The 14,593-nt window shown below is 36.7% G+C and overlaps 1 protein-coding gene across 9 annotated transcripts in view; it reads right to left on the bottom strand.

Annotated features, from left to right (window-relative positions):
- Positions 1-14,593, bottom strand: part of RIC8B (RIC8 guanine nucleotide exchange factor B) — a 102,704-nt gene that overhangs the window by 58,831 nt on the left and 29,280 nt on the right. For all 9 annotated transcript variants that reach the window (XR_008960818.1, XM_026499748.4, XM_026499746.4 and 6 more), the window contains one exon: positions 6,802-7,410. Coding sequence is in view for 8 of the 9 variants with exons in the window: in XM_026499748.4 (XP_026355533.1) it covers positions 6,802-7,410 (609 nt within the window). In the remaining variant the exon portion in view is untranslated. The remainder of the gene's footprint in view (positions 1-6,801; positions 7,411-14,593) is intronic.

Below are 14,593 nucleotides of genomic sequence, written 5' to 3' on the forward strand. Positions count from 1 at the left end.
CTCTACAGTTGTGTCAACACTTGCTATTGTTAGAGTTTTAAAATTTAGTCATTCTTGTGGGTGTGCGGTGGTCTCAAGGTTTTATTATATGTTTTCTGGATGACTAATGAGGTTTCATATGACTACTGGTCATTTGGATACCTCTTTTGTGAAGTGCTTGTTCAAGTCTTTTGCCGATTTTCTGTTGGGTTGACTGACTTTATTTGTATGGATTTGTAGGACTTTTTCATGTATTCTGGATAGAGTCCTTTCTTTATAGATGTGTTGCAAATATCTTCTGATTTGGTGGCCTGCTTTTTTACTTTCTTCTCTTGTGAGCTCATTTTAACAAAGACCGATTTGTCAACTTTTCCTTTAAGATTTGATTTTTATTTTGTCCTGTTTTAGAAATCTTTGCCTACTTAAGAAATGTTTGACTTAAGATAAAGTCATGAAGATAATCTATCTCCTTCTAAAAGCTTTATTATTTTACCTTTCATATTTAGGTCCTTATCCATCTCAAATTAATTTTTTGTGTATGGTATAAAATAGGGATTCAGATTCATTTTCCTTCCATACAGCCATACAATTGATCCAGTATAACTTATTAAAAAGTACACTTTTTCCCCACTGCACTTCAACATTACCTGTGTCATAAATCAGTTGACTATATATGTGTAGGTTTATTTCTAGACTCTTTATTCTATTCCATTAGTCTGTCTCAGTCAAAATTTGTTGAACGAGTGCTACCATTTGAGAAGTCTTATTTAACAAAGATTAGAGTGGATACTATTTTCTAGTATTGGCTATTCTGCTGTATGACTTTCCATAAGTAATTTTAACTCTCTGCTCTTTCATGTCCTCATTTGTCAAATGGGGTTAATGCTCCTGTGTCACAAGAATGCTGGAAAGATTAAATACAATTGTTCTTTATAAAATATTATACAAACACAGTTTGTATAACTATAATTTACTTGCTTCATCTTAGTTTTGATATCTTTAAGATATCTATATTCTCTCCTCTGAAATCATATCTTTAAGATATCAATATTCTCTCCTCTGAAATCATGATCTCCAAAGGTTGAGAAGAAAAAAAGTCACCAGGAAAGAGGAAGAGAGAGAAAGCAAACAGGCTTGCTGTGATAGTGAAAATAAGGAAACCAAAATAAGGTAACACTCAATTAAAAGGGAGAGAAAAACTCAGGAAATTCTTTGGGATCTCTTTATATAGCCCTTACTTCTTAATTACAAATTCTATTACTGTCCTGCTGCTTTTTTTCTCCTGTGCAAACTGTGGAGGATTTCACTTTTGTTTGGTAAAGGTATCAATTTCCTCACATCTTTTCGTTCAAAGCGTCAACAACTGATCTAATCAATGCCTGAGAACGTCTGAAGGGAGAATACTGCACACCAGTGAGTCCTAATCTGGTATTGTTATCCCAGGGTAGTTCTAATTTCTTCAAGAAGGTTTAGGAAACTTGTCCTATGAAAATTTGATTTCAATTCTATAAAAAATGAAAGACACTCAGACATAGACACACACACACATATGCACACACACAAGTATACACACACTTACCTAAAAATATAGCTACATCTCAGGTAGCATTTGACCCTGTTTCACGCTGGTCCTTTTCCTTACCTCTACCATGGTTATTTGTCTTACCAAATTGTATATGTTCAAATATCTCTGTCTCCTTACAGGCAAAGATAATGTATTTTACCTCTGCATCTTTTTCATCAAACATGGTGCTGGGCACAGAGTAATAAATGTTTTTTTTTTTAAAGTAATTTACAAGGGAAGAGATAAATGTTATAAAATAGAGTGCTGTAACTCTAAAAAGGCTAGAAATCTACCGCTCTAAACAATGTTATTAAATGTTTTAGGCTTCTAGAGAATTTTTTAATAGCTTTGACATTTTTAAAAGATTTTATTTATTTGAGAGAGAGAGAGAGAATATGAGTGGGGGTAGGGGCAGAGGGAGAGCAGACTACATGCTGAGTGGGAAGCCCAACGTGGGGCTTGATGCCAGGACCCTGAGATCATGATCAAGACGCTTAACCAACTTAGCCAGCCAGGTGCCCCAATAGCTTTGACATTTTAAAAGGTATCATAAACTTTTCCTTCTTCCCTGTTAACTTTGGACTTTTTCTCCTATATATTTCTTTATATCACACTTCATTTTTCATTAAACAAATATTTATTGAATGTGTACTCTGTCCTGGGTTATGTTGGTTGCTTAGCAGAAAGACTATGCCAGTGAGGTCAGACATACTCCCAAAGATCTAGAACATATGGAATTTGAAGCATCTATGCATTACTGGAGGGACTCTTACTTTTAAACATATAGAAAATATAAAGAAGAATATAAGTAATGTAACAAACAGCTGTATATCCATCTGTGTTCCTATGCCTGATTTTCTTATTAGACTGTTAGTTCTTTGAGGGCATGATGCTTTCTTCTTCTTGTATCTTATATGCCTAATGTAGAATGAGGCAAATATTGGGCTCTCAGTATTTACTGAAAAGATGATTCAGCAAAAAAACATGGCAGAGCTTGAAGCTTTATTTTTATTTAATTAATACCATGTCCTTTTCCCACATTTCCTTTAAAGTCTCTAAAATAATCATGGCACTAACCTCTTCTGTTACAATGTGACATTCCCAATTAACTCCTATGGACAATCACTGTTTTATCTGATTCAAATGCCTCTTTTGACTACTCAGATACTTGTATTACTTCTCTGTTTGTACTTGGTTGTCTGGCTCTACCATGTCTGTTGGTCCTTGTGTCTTCTCGTTACATTGCATGGATAAGCTGGGAAGCACTGCAGATGGGAATGTGTGCTAAGTAAGGGATCTCTACATTAACATGCTTTCCTCCACCAACAAAGAGATTTAGCAAAGTGTTAAAGCAGGAGGAAGACAAGACCATTTCAGTTAACTTTTCTAGAACTGACTTCAGGTCTTGCTAAAGGATCCCTTGACTGTCTTAAACATTATACTACCTTTAGGAAAGGGAGAGAATGGGCCACGGAGGGAAGAAGGAAGTAAGGGAGACAGAAGGACACCATGTGGATATAAGGCCAGCTACATTTCTTACTGAATGGAAAGGAATCTCCAAATTAATCTGCTGATGGTACCAGCAGGCAGGCAGGAATTTAACACTGAGGCAGGAACCTAAAATGGACAAACGGCACTAATCTGCTAAGCCTCACGAAAAACCTAGTCATTAATTTTCGTTTTTGATGAATTGTATATGAACAGTGATAAAAATACTTAGTAAAACAGTTAAAACCAAAACCAAACATCTGTATTTTCTGTAACAGTTGAGCTGTGTAATAAAGATCTTTAAAGGTGAAATCCCAAGGTCTGGAAAGGTATAAACTAGCACTCTTCTTCTGAAGGGCAATTTGGCAATACATATCAAAAACCCTTAGAGTTTTAAAAAAACCCATTGGCCCAACAATTTCAGGAATTTATCTACAAAATTTTACAATAAGAAAATTCACTGTATTACCATGTAAAATAGCAAATTACTGCAAACAATCTAAATGCCTACACATAAGGAATTTGTTAAAGGTTAATAGATCTTTATGAAGGAATATTCAAGTATAAAAATACTTATTAAGTATAAAACGACTTATGAAGAGTATTTCTTCATAAGGCTTTATCAACCTTTGACAAAGAGGAGAATAAATTGGCTGTTAAATTATTTTTTGGTTGCAGAACTCTTTTTATCCTCCAAAGATATCTAGTTACAACCTAATATAAAGAGAAAAAACAACACCAACTGCAACAATCAAAGATGCTCTTTTAAAAGTGAGAGTGGGGAACCTGGAACTCATCCTACTCCTAGGAACTCTACGGCTTTAAGGAACATTTTGAAAACCACTACTCTTCAAGAACATTTACTGTGGGAAAAAAGGTCAAGATTACAAAATGACTGCATTTTTGTATAAAGAAATTATTTATATGTTTATATTTATGTATTATACAATGAAGAATGGTTAGAAACATATACATCAAATGTAAACAGTGCTTATCTTTGAGTAGTGGGTTTATAGATGATTTGTAATTTTTTATTGCTTGTATGCTTTTTTCCCTTAGATCTTCTACGATGAACATGTATTTTCATTATAAAGAAAATTATATTATTTTTAAAGTTAAATTTTAAGGTTGGATTATTCTGTACAATAAGTTTTCAATATCCCTTTATTTCAATTGGTATTTTAAAGTATTAACAATTCTTCAGGTGCTTGCTCAATTGGAGAAAGATGCCATTCATCTGACAATTGAGGCGTTATTAAAATCCAAGTAAATGGGCTCTTATTGACAAGTTTCTCTGCATTCTTATTATAGATTTTCCTTACACTAAGTTGTGGGTACCTCCCTATGCTCTGATTTCTGGGTCTTTTCACATGCTGTTCAATTTCTGAGAAACGTTCATCTCCCCATCTGTCAAACAGTTCCACCATTCTCAGTCATCCTATCTCAGGTGACACCTTCACATGTCTTCCCTGACTATGCTAAGTATTCTCAATCATTGCACTGTTTCTCTCTCAGCACTTAACACAATTTGAATTATGTATTTGTTTACTTATTTATTACTTGTCTCACCAACAAAACTGAAGGCAGAGACTATGTCTATTATTTGCCAACTTATTACACAATGCCAGCATAATACCTACCAATTGGCCATAAATATTTATTGACTAACTGAATGGCCAAATGTTTGCTGAAATTTGAATTTGGAGACTCATGGAGACTCAATGGTTTAAAAAACAAAAAAACCTTTCCCACACTCTTGCCTAAATGGGTTGGCAAGATCCTGTTTTCAATACTGTTTAAATTTCCTATAACTTCAGTAATAGCCCAGAGTCACAATAACTGGGCACATTTTATAATGGCTTTATCTACAGATCCACAACTCACAGGAAGCCCTAGGTCTGCAGAGATGTCTGCTTCAGGACTACTGATCCTTTCTCATGTATCTTTTGGAGCATAAACTTTCTATAACCCAGAATGAGTAATTGCTGCTTCAACATCTTCTAAGGCTTCTTCCAGCCCCACTATTACACTAATGAAGGCTAATCTCAACTTACTGATTTTTTATTACATGTCATTCTGTACATATACTGAAGTGCAGCCATTGAATTATAATAAACCCTTTTGGTCAGGAATCTGAACCGTGTGAGCTACTATTTTGAGCACAATTTAAATAACAGGGGCTCCAACAATGGCAAACCAATAGTCTCAGAAGAGCTCTTGCAACTAAATGGAGAACTTAAAAACACCAAAACAAACAGTGTAAGAAAAATAACCATAGAAGGTACCAAATAAGCATAGAGACATAATATTTTAAATACTTCCAAATATTTGGTTTCAAAGCATAAATGGAGCATGTGGGCTTTCCACATCTTTTCCTGCCAAGTCTCAGGAAAAACTGACCATACTACAGTCATCTAAAACAGCTGTTAGTACTGATCTTCAAATATTTGGTTTCAAAATATAGACCTATTTGCACTTTAGAACTCAGATGCCTGCATACTCCCACTATAGCCCTGCACTGAGATAATCCTCTCAAAGCAGGCTGCTGGCAAAAACAGATCTGTATTCATGGTGAGCACTGCTTCAAATGCACACAGCAACATGTGAGCCTAAGTCCTCAAGTCAATCGTCAGAAAAGATAATTAAGGCTGGCACCAAAATACTTCGTTTCTTTCTTTTTTCTTTTCTTTTCTTTTTTCTTTTCTTTCTCTCTCTCTCTTTCTTTCTTTCTAGGCAGGGGCTCAATTTCACTCATCATTTAAGGTTAAAGAAAGAGCGTAAATGTGAAATGTTAAGATTCTAGAAACAAGGAAAAGAGTTTATGTTCACTTGGCTTACAATTTTTGCCTTCCTTTTTTTTTTTTTTTTAAAGATTTATTTATTTCTTTATTTGACAGAGAGAGACAGCCAGCAAGAGAGGGAACACAAGCAGGGGGAGTGCGAGAGGAAGAAGCAGGCTCCTAGAGGAGGAGCCTGATGTGGGGCTTGATCCTGGAACGCCAGGATCACGCCCTGAGCTGAAGGCAGACGCTTAACGACTGCGCCACCCAGGTGCCCCAATTTTTGCCTTCCTTAAACTAAGTTTCTTGTTTAGCATTTTGTTCTTGTGGGTACTTAAATATAAACTATCAAATCTGCCTCACTTTGGGCTGCTATAAGGTCTAAGCCACAGAATAGGATCTTAGTACAGAAAAAAAAACTTTCCCACGCTGTGGTGTAACTGTATTTATTTTCTAGGACTGTGTACAAGTATGGATATCTAGTTGTAGTCCTATATTTCTGACAGTTATCTAATACTGTAACACTCCAGGGATGATAGGGGATACACACAGCATCTTTTGCTCTTCTGAGCAGACATCAGTTCTGATTGATCAATTTTAACTGGCCTGATTTCTCTTATCTTTTCTTTAAGATGGCAGTCATTGTAAATGCCTATAACTTTATGAACCATATTGTCTTACTTCCCTTCAAATCTTACCATTTAAATCTTGTTCCTGAAAGAGACACTTAAAAAAACGCAGGTGATAGTACAGCTGGGAAAAGGAACTATATTTGGCACCTTACAAAATAATAATCCATAGTTAACTAATTGGAATTAAAAATTTAAAAATCTATAAAATACAAAAAAAATGAAATAGTCCATCTTCATCCTATTTTTCTGGTAAGTGCTACACAAATGGAAAGCAAACATTCCTCCCTTGCAAGCAGTTCTAGGGATGCCCCAGACCAATTAAATTATAGGTAGATAAGAATATCTCTCTCAACCTTACCTCTTTATGCACCTTCCAACTGTCTACCGTCACATTGAAGAGAGCTTTGAGGGCCTCAATGGCACAGTCTGTCTCCTGAGGTGAGAGAGGAGGTCCATTATGGTCTATGGCCGATTCATATTCATCGGTCCACTTGATGCTAAAGGCACTTTCCAAGATCTGGGTTAGCAGCGGTAGTCCCTGGAGCTCATAGCGCAATTGTGACCTGATGTCGGTGTGCAAAAGTGACAGGAGGAAGAGCAAGCGCAAATCAAAGCACTTAATGTCATTGATAAACTTTCGGTCCTTGCACTTTCTCAGGAGGTTACAGAGCTTTGCAGCAAGGTTAAGTTCCAGGCTGAGCTGCTGTGCCATCTGACTGTTGAACACTATGTTACACAGACATTTTAATGACTCCACAATAACTGGGAACTCTGACACCTTCTCCAAAGAATCATCCGACTCATTTAACTTGGCTAATCGCAGCAGTATCTGCATATTTTCCTTGGTTGTTACAGGAACTAAAACCTTTTTGTCTCTGGAGAGAATGCGGAGAACTTCCAGGCAGGACACTTGACATGTTGTTGGGATGTCCTTTACGAGGACTTTAAATATGCCTTCACAGAGTTTCTGAAAAAGAAGAATGAGTATGCAAAAATCATTACTTGGCTTAAATGATTTAAAACAGTATACTTCTCTACCGATGTATGTAACAAGAGTCAGTTTCTGGCTAGAAAAGATTTTTACGTTCTTTTTTTAAGTCACAGAATGTTAGAACTGAAAGAGACCTTGTATTTGTTGCACTTCTTTCACTTACAGATATGGAAATTAAAGGCAGAGAGGCTGTACTGAGCCAGAGTGGATCAGTCAGGTCTTATACAGCTTTGTTCTCAACAGATTTTTAATATCAGACTACATATGCTATTAGGATAAAGGCAATTAGTCTGAATCATAGCTGATGGACCCAAAGTGTACATATGTGTCTTGCATTTTTTGAGTATAATTATTCCTATCATTGTTAAATTTAAGAACCACTGATGATTCTTTCAAAATTCAAGGCCCAGCGTTCTTGTCCATAAACTATAGGTCTGGGTCTCTCAAGCTCACACCTGTGAAGCAAGCAGGTATAAACTGTTCTATTGCTGACCATTTCTGTACCTGTTACATTTTATAAAAACAACAGCAACAAGGACTAACATCAGATTTTACAAAGTTTGTATTTTCCTAACATCAGACTTTAACTCTTTAAAAAGAGGCTGTCTGTGGGTCAAGCATTATGATCTTGGCAAGAATCCCAGGCTGTGTGTACCTTCTCAGTACATCCTACTTGTACAGCTATGAAGTGCCAGCTTTAAATGTACAGTTGACCCTTGAACAACAGGGGTTTGAACTACATGGGTTCACTTACACGTGGATTTTTTTTGATAAATACAGTACTGTAAATATATTTTGTCTTCCTTATGATGTTTTTAATAACACTTTTCTCAAGCTTTCTTCATTGTAAAAGTATGAATACAATAATACATAACATAAAATATGTGTTAATTGGCTATTTATGTTATTGGTAAGTCTTCTGGTGAACAGTAGGCTATCAGTAGTTACGTTTTTGGGGAGTCAAAAATTGTACACAGATTCTTTGACCATGCTGGGGACTAGCACTCCTAACCTCCACATTGTTCAAGGGTCGGCTATATTATGTTCTCTAGATGGAGGTGGGAAGGAAATTAACTTGACAAGCTGAAAAAATTTTATAACAATGTCAACTCTAACCCTGCCATCTATGACAACTAGAAGGGACTTTCAATGTCTTATTATCATTGTTAAAGCATTTTTAAAAAAATGAACACAAGTTTGGGGGGTAGAGTAAGTGTAATGTGCCCATTATAGAAATATAAAAAAAAGGAAAATTTTCTCCAATGTCTGATCTTTCACATCCAAACCAAAAAAAACAAAAACAAAACTACATTCAATATACTACTTCCTATGTACTATATTCCTGGGGGTGGAGTCAGATAACCTTTGCTCCCACATAACTTTACTCAGGAGAGAAATCATCTACATTGCTGTTTAAGAAACATGTAATTAATAAGGTATTATAAAATATTATATATGTGAATTTGGGAGTTCTATATATCGAATTAAAAAGACACCTTTTACCTCCTTCCTTTTTAAACCAAAGAGAACGACAGCAACAATAAAATACCCCCAAAATCTACAGACAATATGGGTCCTTTCTTGCTCCACCTTCAGAGCCAAGAAAGAAAAAGAGCAAAGCATGAAGACAAATAAGAATAGACATGGCTATAAATCAAATGGATTGAAACTCTCGGACATAAGAAGGCTACGTGAAATTAGAGAGCCTACAAAATTCATAGTTAAAAACTACCTCATCTATTGGCTTCCTGGAGTTCAACGGGCAACCAAAGACAAGAGTTCTAGTTTTAAAGCTCGGTTTTCAATCATAGCTGTTCTTAAACATGCCATTTCTTTTATAGATCTGTCTCACATAATGACCGTTAGGTAGCTTTTTGCTATAGTTTTAATGTATCTTGAAAATTAAACCCCTTTTTGGATAATGACTCTTTCCTCCCTGCCTTTTTTTTTTTGTATTACAACTCAAAAAAAAAAAATCAAAGTCATACCTAAAATAATACAAGTGATAATTAATAGACACACTTATTGCTGTACTCAATATAATCATTTTTAATCAGAGAACATTATAAAGAGCAAATTAATAAATCACATACATTTGGATGAATCAGAAAAATTTTGTTTTATATATGTACACCAGGCAAGAAAACTGATGAAAGAGAATTCTTTACACTTTCTCCATCTCCTGGAGTGCATGTTCTACTTCTGTGTTTCAAAGGTACTGTTGTATTTCACCTTTATTTTTGCTCTAACGGTATTTTTCTATGCTGTATTTTTTCAATTGATTTTACTCTTCCTAAAACATGCTCTCTTCTCTTCAAGCACTTTTCACAGCTCCTTGTTGCCCACAGAACGCCGCTGAAATGAGCCCATGCTCCCTTTTCTACTGCTATCTCTGTCACACACCACTCCCCTTCTTTTTCAGCTGCTTCAAACGGACTCCCAGGCCTCTGACCGTATGTCCTGAGCCTCACCCCTGCTGCTCCTTCCATGGCATGCCCTGCTACCGTGTCCACCTGTCAGGAGCCCACTCTTTTTCTCAGGTTTAGTTTGAAGACTGAAGGGTCTATATGCTTCCCCAGTCACTCCCTCTTTTACTAAGTTTTTGCTTTTGTGTAGAGTAAATCGTTGGGGCAACTCACTCTTTTCCCAGGCTCCTTGAGAACAGAGGCTATGTTTCACCTGTATCTCTGTAACTGGCTCAGGTGTGCTACGACTATTTTTAAGTGCAAGATAACCACAAATTCCCGAACTTAAAATCTACCACCTGACTCTCCAGCATTTTCCAAAGAAAGACTCCTTTGTATTCCTCCTCCACCAGGCATCACTTACTATCAAGCCTTCTCTTCCTCTCTTTGCAAGTACAACAAACTGTCATTACATTATATGTTAGGTACAGACTGTTGTTATTTGCTTTCAAAATACTTATTTATACAAACTTCTTTTCATTGTTCAACTCATATATATATGTGTGTGTGTGTGTGTGTGTGTGTATTAAAGATTTATTTATTTGTTTGAGAAAAAGAGAGAGAGACAGACAGAAATAGCAACAGAGAGCATGAGTGGGGAGGACAGGGAGAAGCAGGCTCCCCGCTAAGCAGGGAGCCTGACATGGGGCTTTATCCCAGGACCTTGGGATCATGACCTGAGCCAAAGGCAGCCGCTAACCAACTGAGCCACCCAGGCGCCCCCAACTGATACATATTTTAACCTGAAAATTATTTTGGTACCTTTAGGTTATCATGGAACCCAATTTTTTCCATCAAAATTAGTGGAAATATTTTCTGATTTAAAAACTTTCACTTAGAGGTCTGGTTCTCTGTAATGAACTACAGTCATAAAGCAAAGTCTAGGTATGCTTACAAAGTATAATTACTAAGAATCAAAGAGTCTGAGACGCCCTTTTAAAGTGGTCATTAGCTTAGCAAGCTATGACTATTTCTGTAAGTTAGACTGCAAATCCAACAGCATAAATTCAAGAGTGAGATCCCAAATGGTTCCCCAACGTTAATACTAGTACTGCTAAAAAAGGTTAGTTTCCTCCTGAACTGAAACCCAGGAGTCTACTATAGCAGTGGTTCTCAAACTTCATCATGTATCATAATCTGCTAAAGGGACTGTTAAAACACTTGGTTGCACTTCACCCCCAGAATTTCTGATTCAGTAGGTCTTGAATGAGGCTCCAGAATTGCGACATTTAACAAGTTCCTAATTGCTGCTGGAGCCACACTCTGAGAACCACTGAACTATGGTTAACAATGGACTGACATAACGTGGATGTTAGATGGTAGGGGTTAACTGAGAGCAATGGACCAGATAAGCATAGAAAAGTAGGCAGAGTTGAAAGCCATTAGCACAAATACCTTAACTTCTCTTTGACTGTCCTGAAGATGTACAAGGGTGACAGGGATAGGAATGGGGTGTCACTGTCTGGTCACATTACTTTTCTTATCTTAAATATTAAAATACTCCAGGGGTGAAGTATATTACTTGTTTAAGGTCAGTGGTCCTGGGCTTGAAACTTGTTCAACTTACCATGGACTCTAGAATCAGAGCAGTGTTGTGATTAAGGGCATAGGTTCTGGATTTAAATTTTTTGTATTCAAACCTTGGCTCTTCTACCATTTTCTAACAGTAAGACTGTGGCAAACTTGGCCTCCCTGGGCTGCACTTACTATAAGAGTTAATGACATCCACATGGATAGCACTTAGAATAGCACCCGGCATGTGACAAGTGTTCAGAACAGGTTTTACGTATTATTATTATTATAAGATAAAATCTCAAGGTCCACAGTTTAGCATTTAAGATCCTCCAACCTGCTTTTTCAGGTTTCTCTTTCATACTATGCCCCTATCAAACCCTCCTCTCTAGCTATATTTCTTTCCAAATTATCTCACACTGAGCTCTTTTCCTCTCTTACTGCCTCCCCTCTACCTGCATCAGTTCCTCTTCCTCTTCAACTATTCAAGTTTTAACCATTCTCCAAAGCTAACCTTAAAATTCACTTTTGATATAAAATTTTTTCTAACCACTTCAGCCCCCAACATTCTTCCTCTCCAGGGAATACCCAAACCACAATTTGTAGCAATCGTTTGGTGCTCATTCTTCCTGTTACTGCTAAAAGCTTTCTGATGACAGAAAGCCTTTTTTTTTTTTTTTTAAAGACACAAGAAAATATATACTGAACTGGCTTCTGAATCAGAAAGAGCCAGGTTTAATACCACACTTTCCTACTGTATAATTCAGACATGCTATTTAACTTCCTTGAGTCTCACTTTCCCATTTGTAAACTAGAAATAATATCACCCATATTGCATAAGGCTATTTTGAAACAGACTCTGGGATGTAGTAAGTACTCTATAAATGGTGATTATTATGTTTTATTTCTTCATAATCCTTTTAGCCCTCAGCAGAGCAACTAGCACGGAAGTTAGCACCTACAATATAAATGGACTAGATTAAGTTCTTCAAATCTCAAGAATTAGTAGAGATCTATTAATGTTGTCTTGACACTTCTCCTTTCTAAGAATGAAAGAGTAGTAGTAAAGGCTATTTTGTGATTGGACTAGTAAGATGGTTTGCCCCATTGGGTAAAAAAGTCTTTTTATATGAGCAGCAGAAATTACAGGTCTTCGTATAAAGTTCTTTTTTCTGAAGACATTCAATTACTTATACATATATGTGTATGTGTATTATTGTTTTAAAAGATTTATTTTAGAGAGAGGCAGTGTACATGTGCACCCATGTATATGAGGGGGAGAGAGGGAGAGGCAGAGGGAGAGAACCTCAAGCAGACTCCCTGCTGAGTGCAGAGCCCGCTGCAGGGCTTGATCCCATGACCCTGAGATTATAACCTGAGCCAAAACCAAGAATCAGATGCTCAACTGACTGAGCCACCCAGGCGCCCCTATATTTATGTTCTTTAAAATGTAAAATGCACCAAATATTAAAGAAAATAGAAAAACATTCACAATTATACTAGCTAGTATATTTTATGTGCAGTAGACAGAAGGATTTATTCTTAGTCAATCTACTGATTATCAGTAACATATGCATATTGCTTTAACATAGTTACAATCATCATAGTGTCTATCATTCTGTGTTCTGACTTTTTAATTTTTAATTTAATTATCAGCAGTTTTCCACGTTGCTAGAATACTTATAAAAATAATTTTAGGGTGCCTGGGAGGCTCAGTCTGTTAAGCATTGACCTTCAGCTAAGGTCACGATCCCCGGGTCCTGGGATCGAACCCTGTGTCAGGCTGCCTGCTCAATGGGAAGTCTGTTTCTCCCTCTCCCTCTGTGCTGTCTTTCTCTCAAATAAATAAATTAAATCTTTAAAAACTTACATTGTTGGTAGAAATGCAAGTTGGTACAGCCACTTTGGAAAACAGTGTGGAGGTTCCTCAAAAAGTTAAAAATAGATCTACCCTATGACCCAGCAATTGCACTACTGGGTATTTACCCCAAAGATACAGAGGTAGTGAAAAGAAGGGGCACATGCACCCCAATGCTTATAGCAGCAATGTCCACAATAGCCGAACTGTGGAAGGAGCTGAGATGCCCTTCAACAGACGAATAAAGAAGATGTGGTCCATATATACAATGGAATATTACTCAGCCATCAGAAAGGATGATTAACCAACATCTGCATCAACATGGATGGAACTGGAGGAGATTATGCTAAGTGAAATAAGTCAAGCGGAGAAAGACAATTATCATATGGTTTCACTTATTTGTGGAACATAAGGAATAGCATGGAGGACATTAGGAGAAGGAAGGAAAAATGAAGGGGGGGGAAGCAGAGGGGGGAGATGAACCATGAGAGACTATGGACTCTGGGAAACAAACTGAGGGTTTTAGAGGGGAGGGGAATGGGGGGATGGGTTAGCCTGGTGATGGGTATTAAGGAGGGCACATATTGCATGGAGCACTGGGTATTATATGCAAACAATGACTCATGGAATGCTACATCAAAAACTAATGATGTACTGTATGGTGACTAACATAACATAATAAAATTTTTTAAATTAAATTTAAAAATAAATAAATAAACAAAATAACTTTAAATCAATGCATTCTTAAATGACTTCTGTTCTCAGGAATCCTCTAGTATGATACACAGCAGAATCCAGAAAGAGGAGTGGACTTGTTAGCATCAGAAGGGGTGGTTTCATAATTTTAATAATTATAGTGATATTGTTTGCTTATGTGGTATACAGTTTACAAAAACTACCCATATATATCCTTCAATCTAACAAATGCTCACTAAATACTAAATTATTGCCTAAGGACCCTTAACTAAGAAGTAGAAGGCCAGTCCTTAATCTAGATCATCTGACTCCAGCATGATTTCCACTGCAAGTCAATGATTGTACCGTTAGCTGTCTCTCATTTATTAACTGTAATCTCGAGCATGACACTTCATTAGGCCTCTTTCTTCATCTATACCATGCATTAAGACTCTGTAAGGCAGTGCTTGCTTTGGCAGCAAATATACTAAAACTGGAAGGCTCTCTAAGGCAACCTTCTTTCAGCTCCAAAATGGTAAGCTTTCACTATGAATCCGTAAAACCAAGATCAGCTTTGGCTTTAGCCATGAGACAAGCAGAACTTGCTATAAAGCATATATACGCATTCGAATGATCTATCATGATTTAC

Source organism: Ursus arctos, unplaced genomic scaffold (assembly GCF_023065955.2).
Source record: "Ursus arctos isolate Adak ecotype North America unplaced genomic scaffold, UrsArc2.0 scaffold_21, whole genome shotgun sequence".
Classification (NCBI taxonomy): domain Eukaryota; kingdom Metazoa; phylum Chordata; class Mammalia; order Carnivora; family Ursidae; genus Ursus; species Ursus arctos.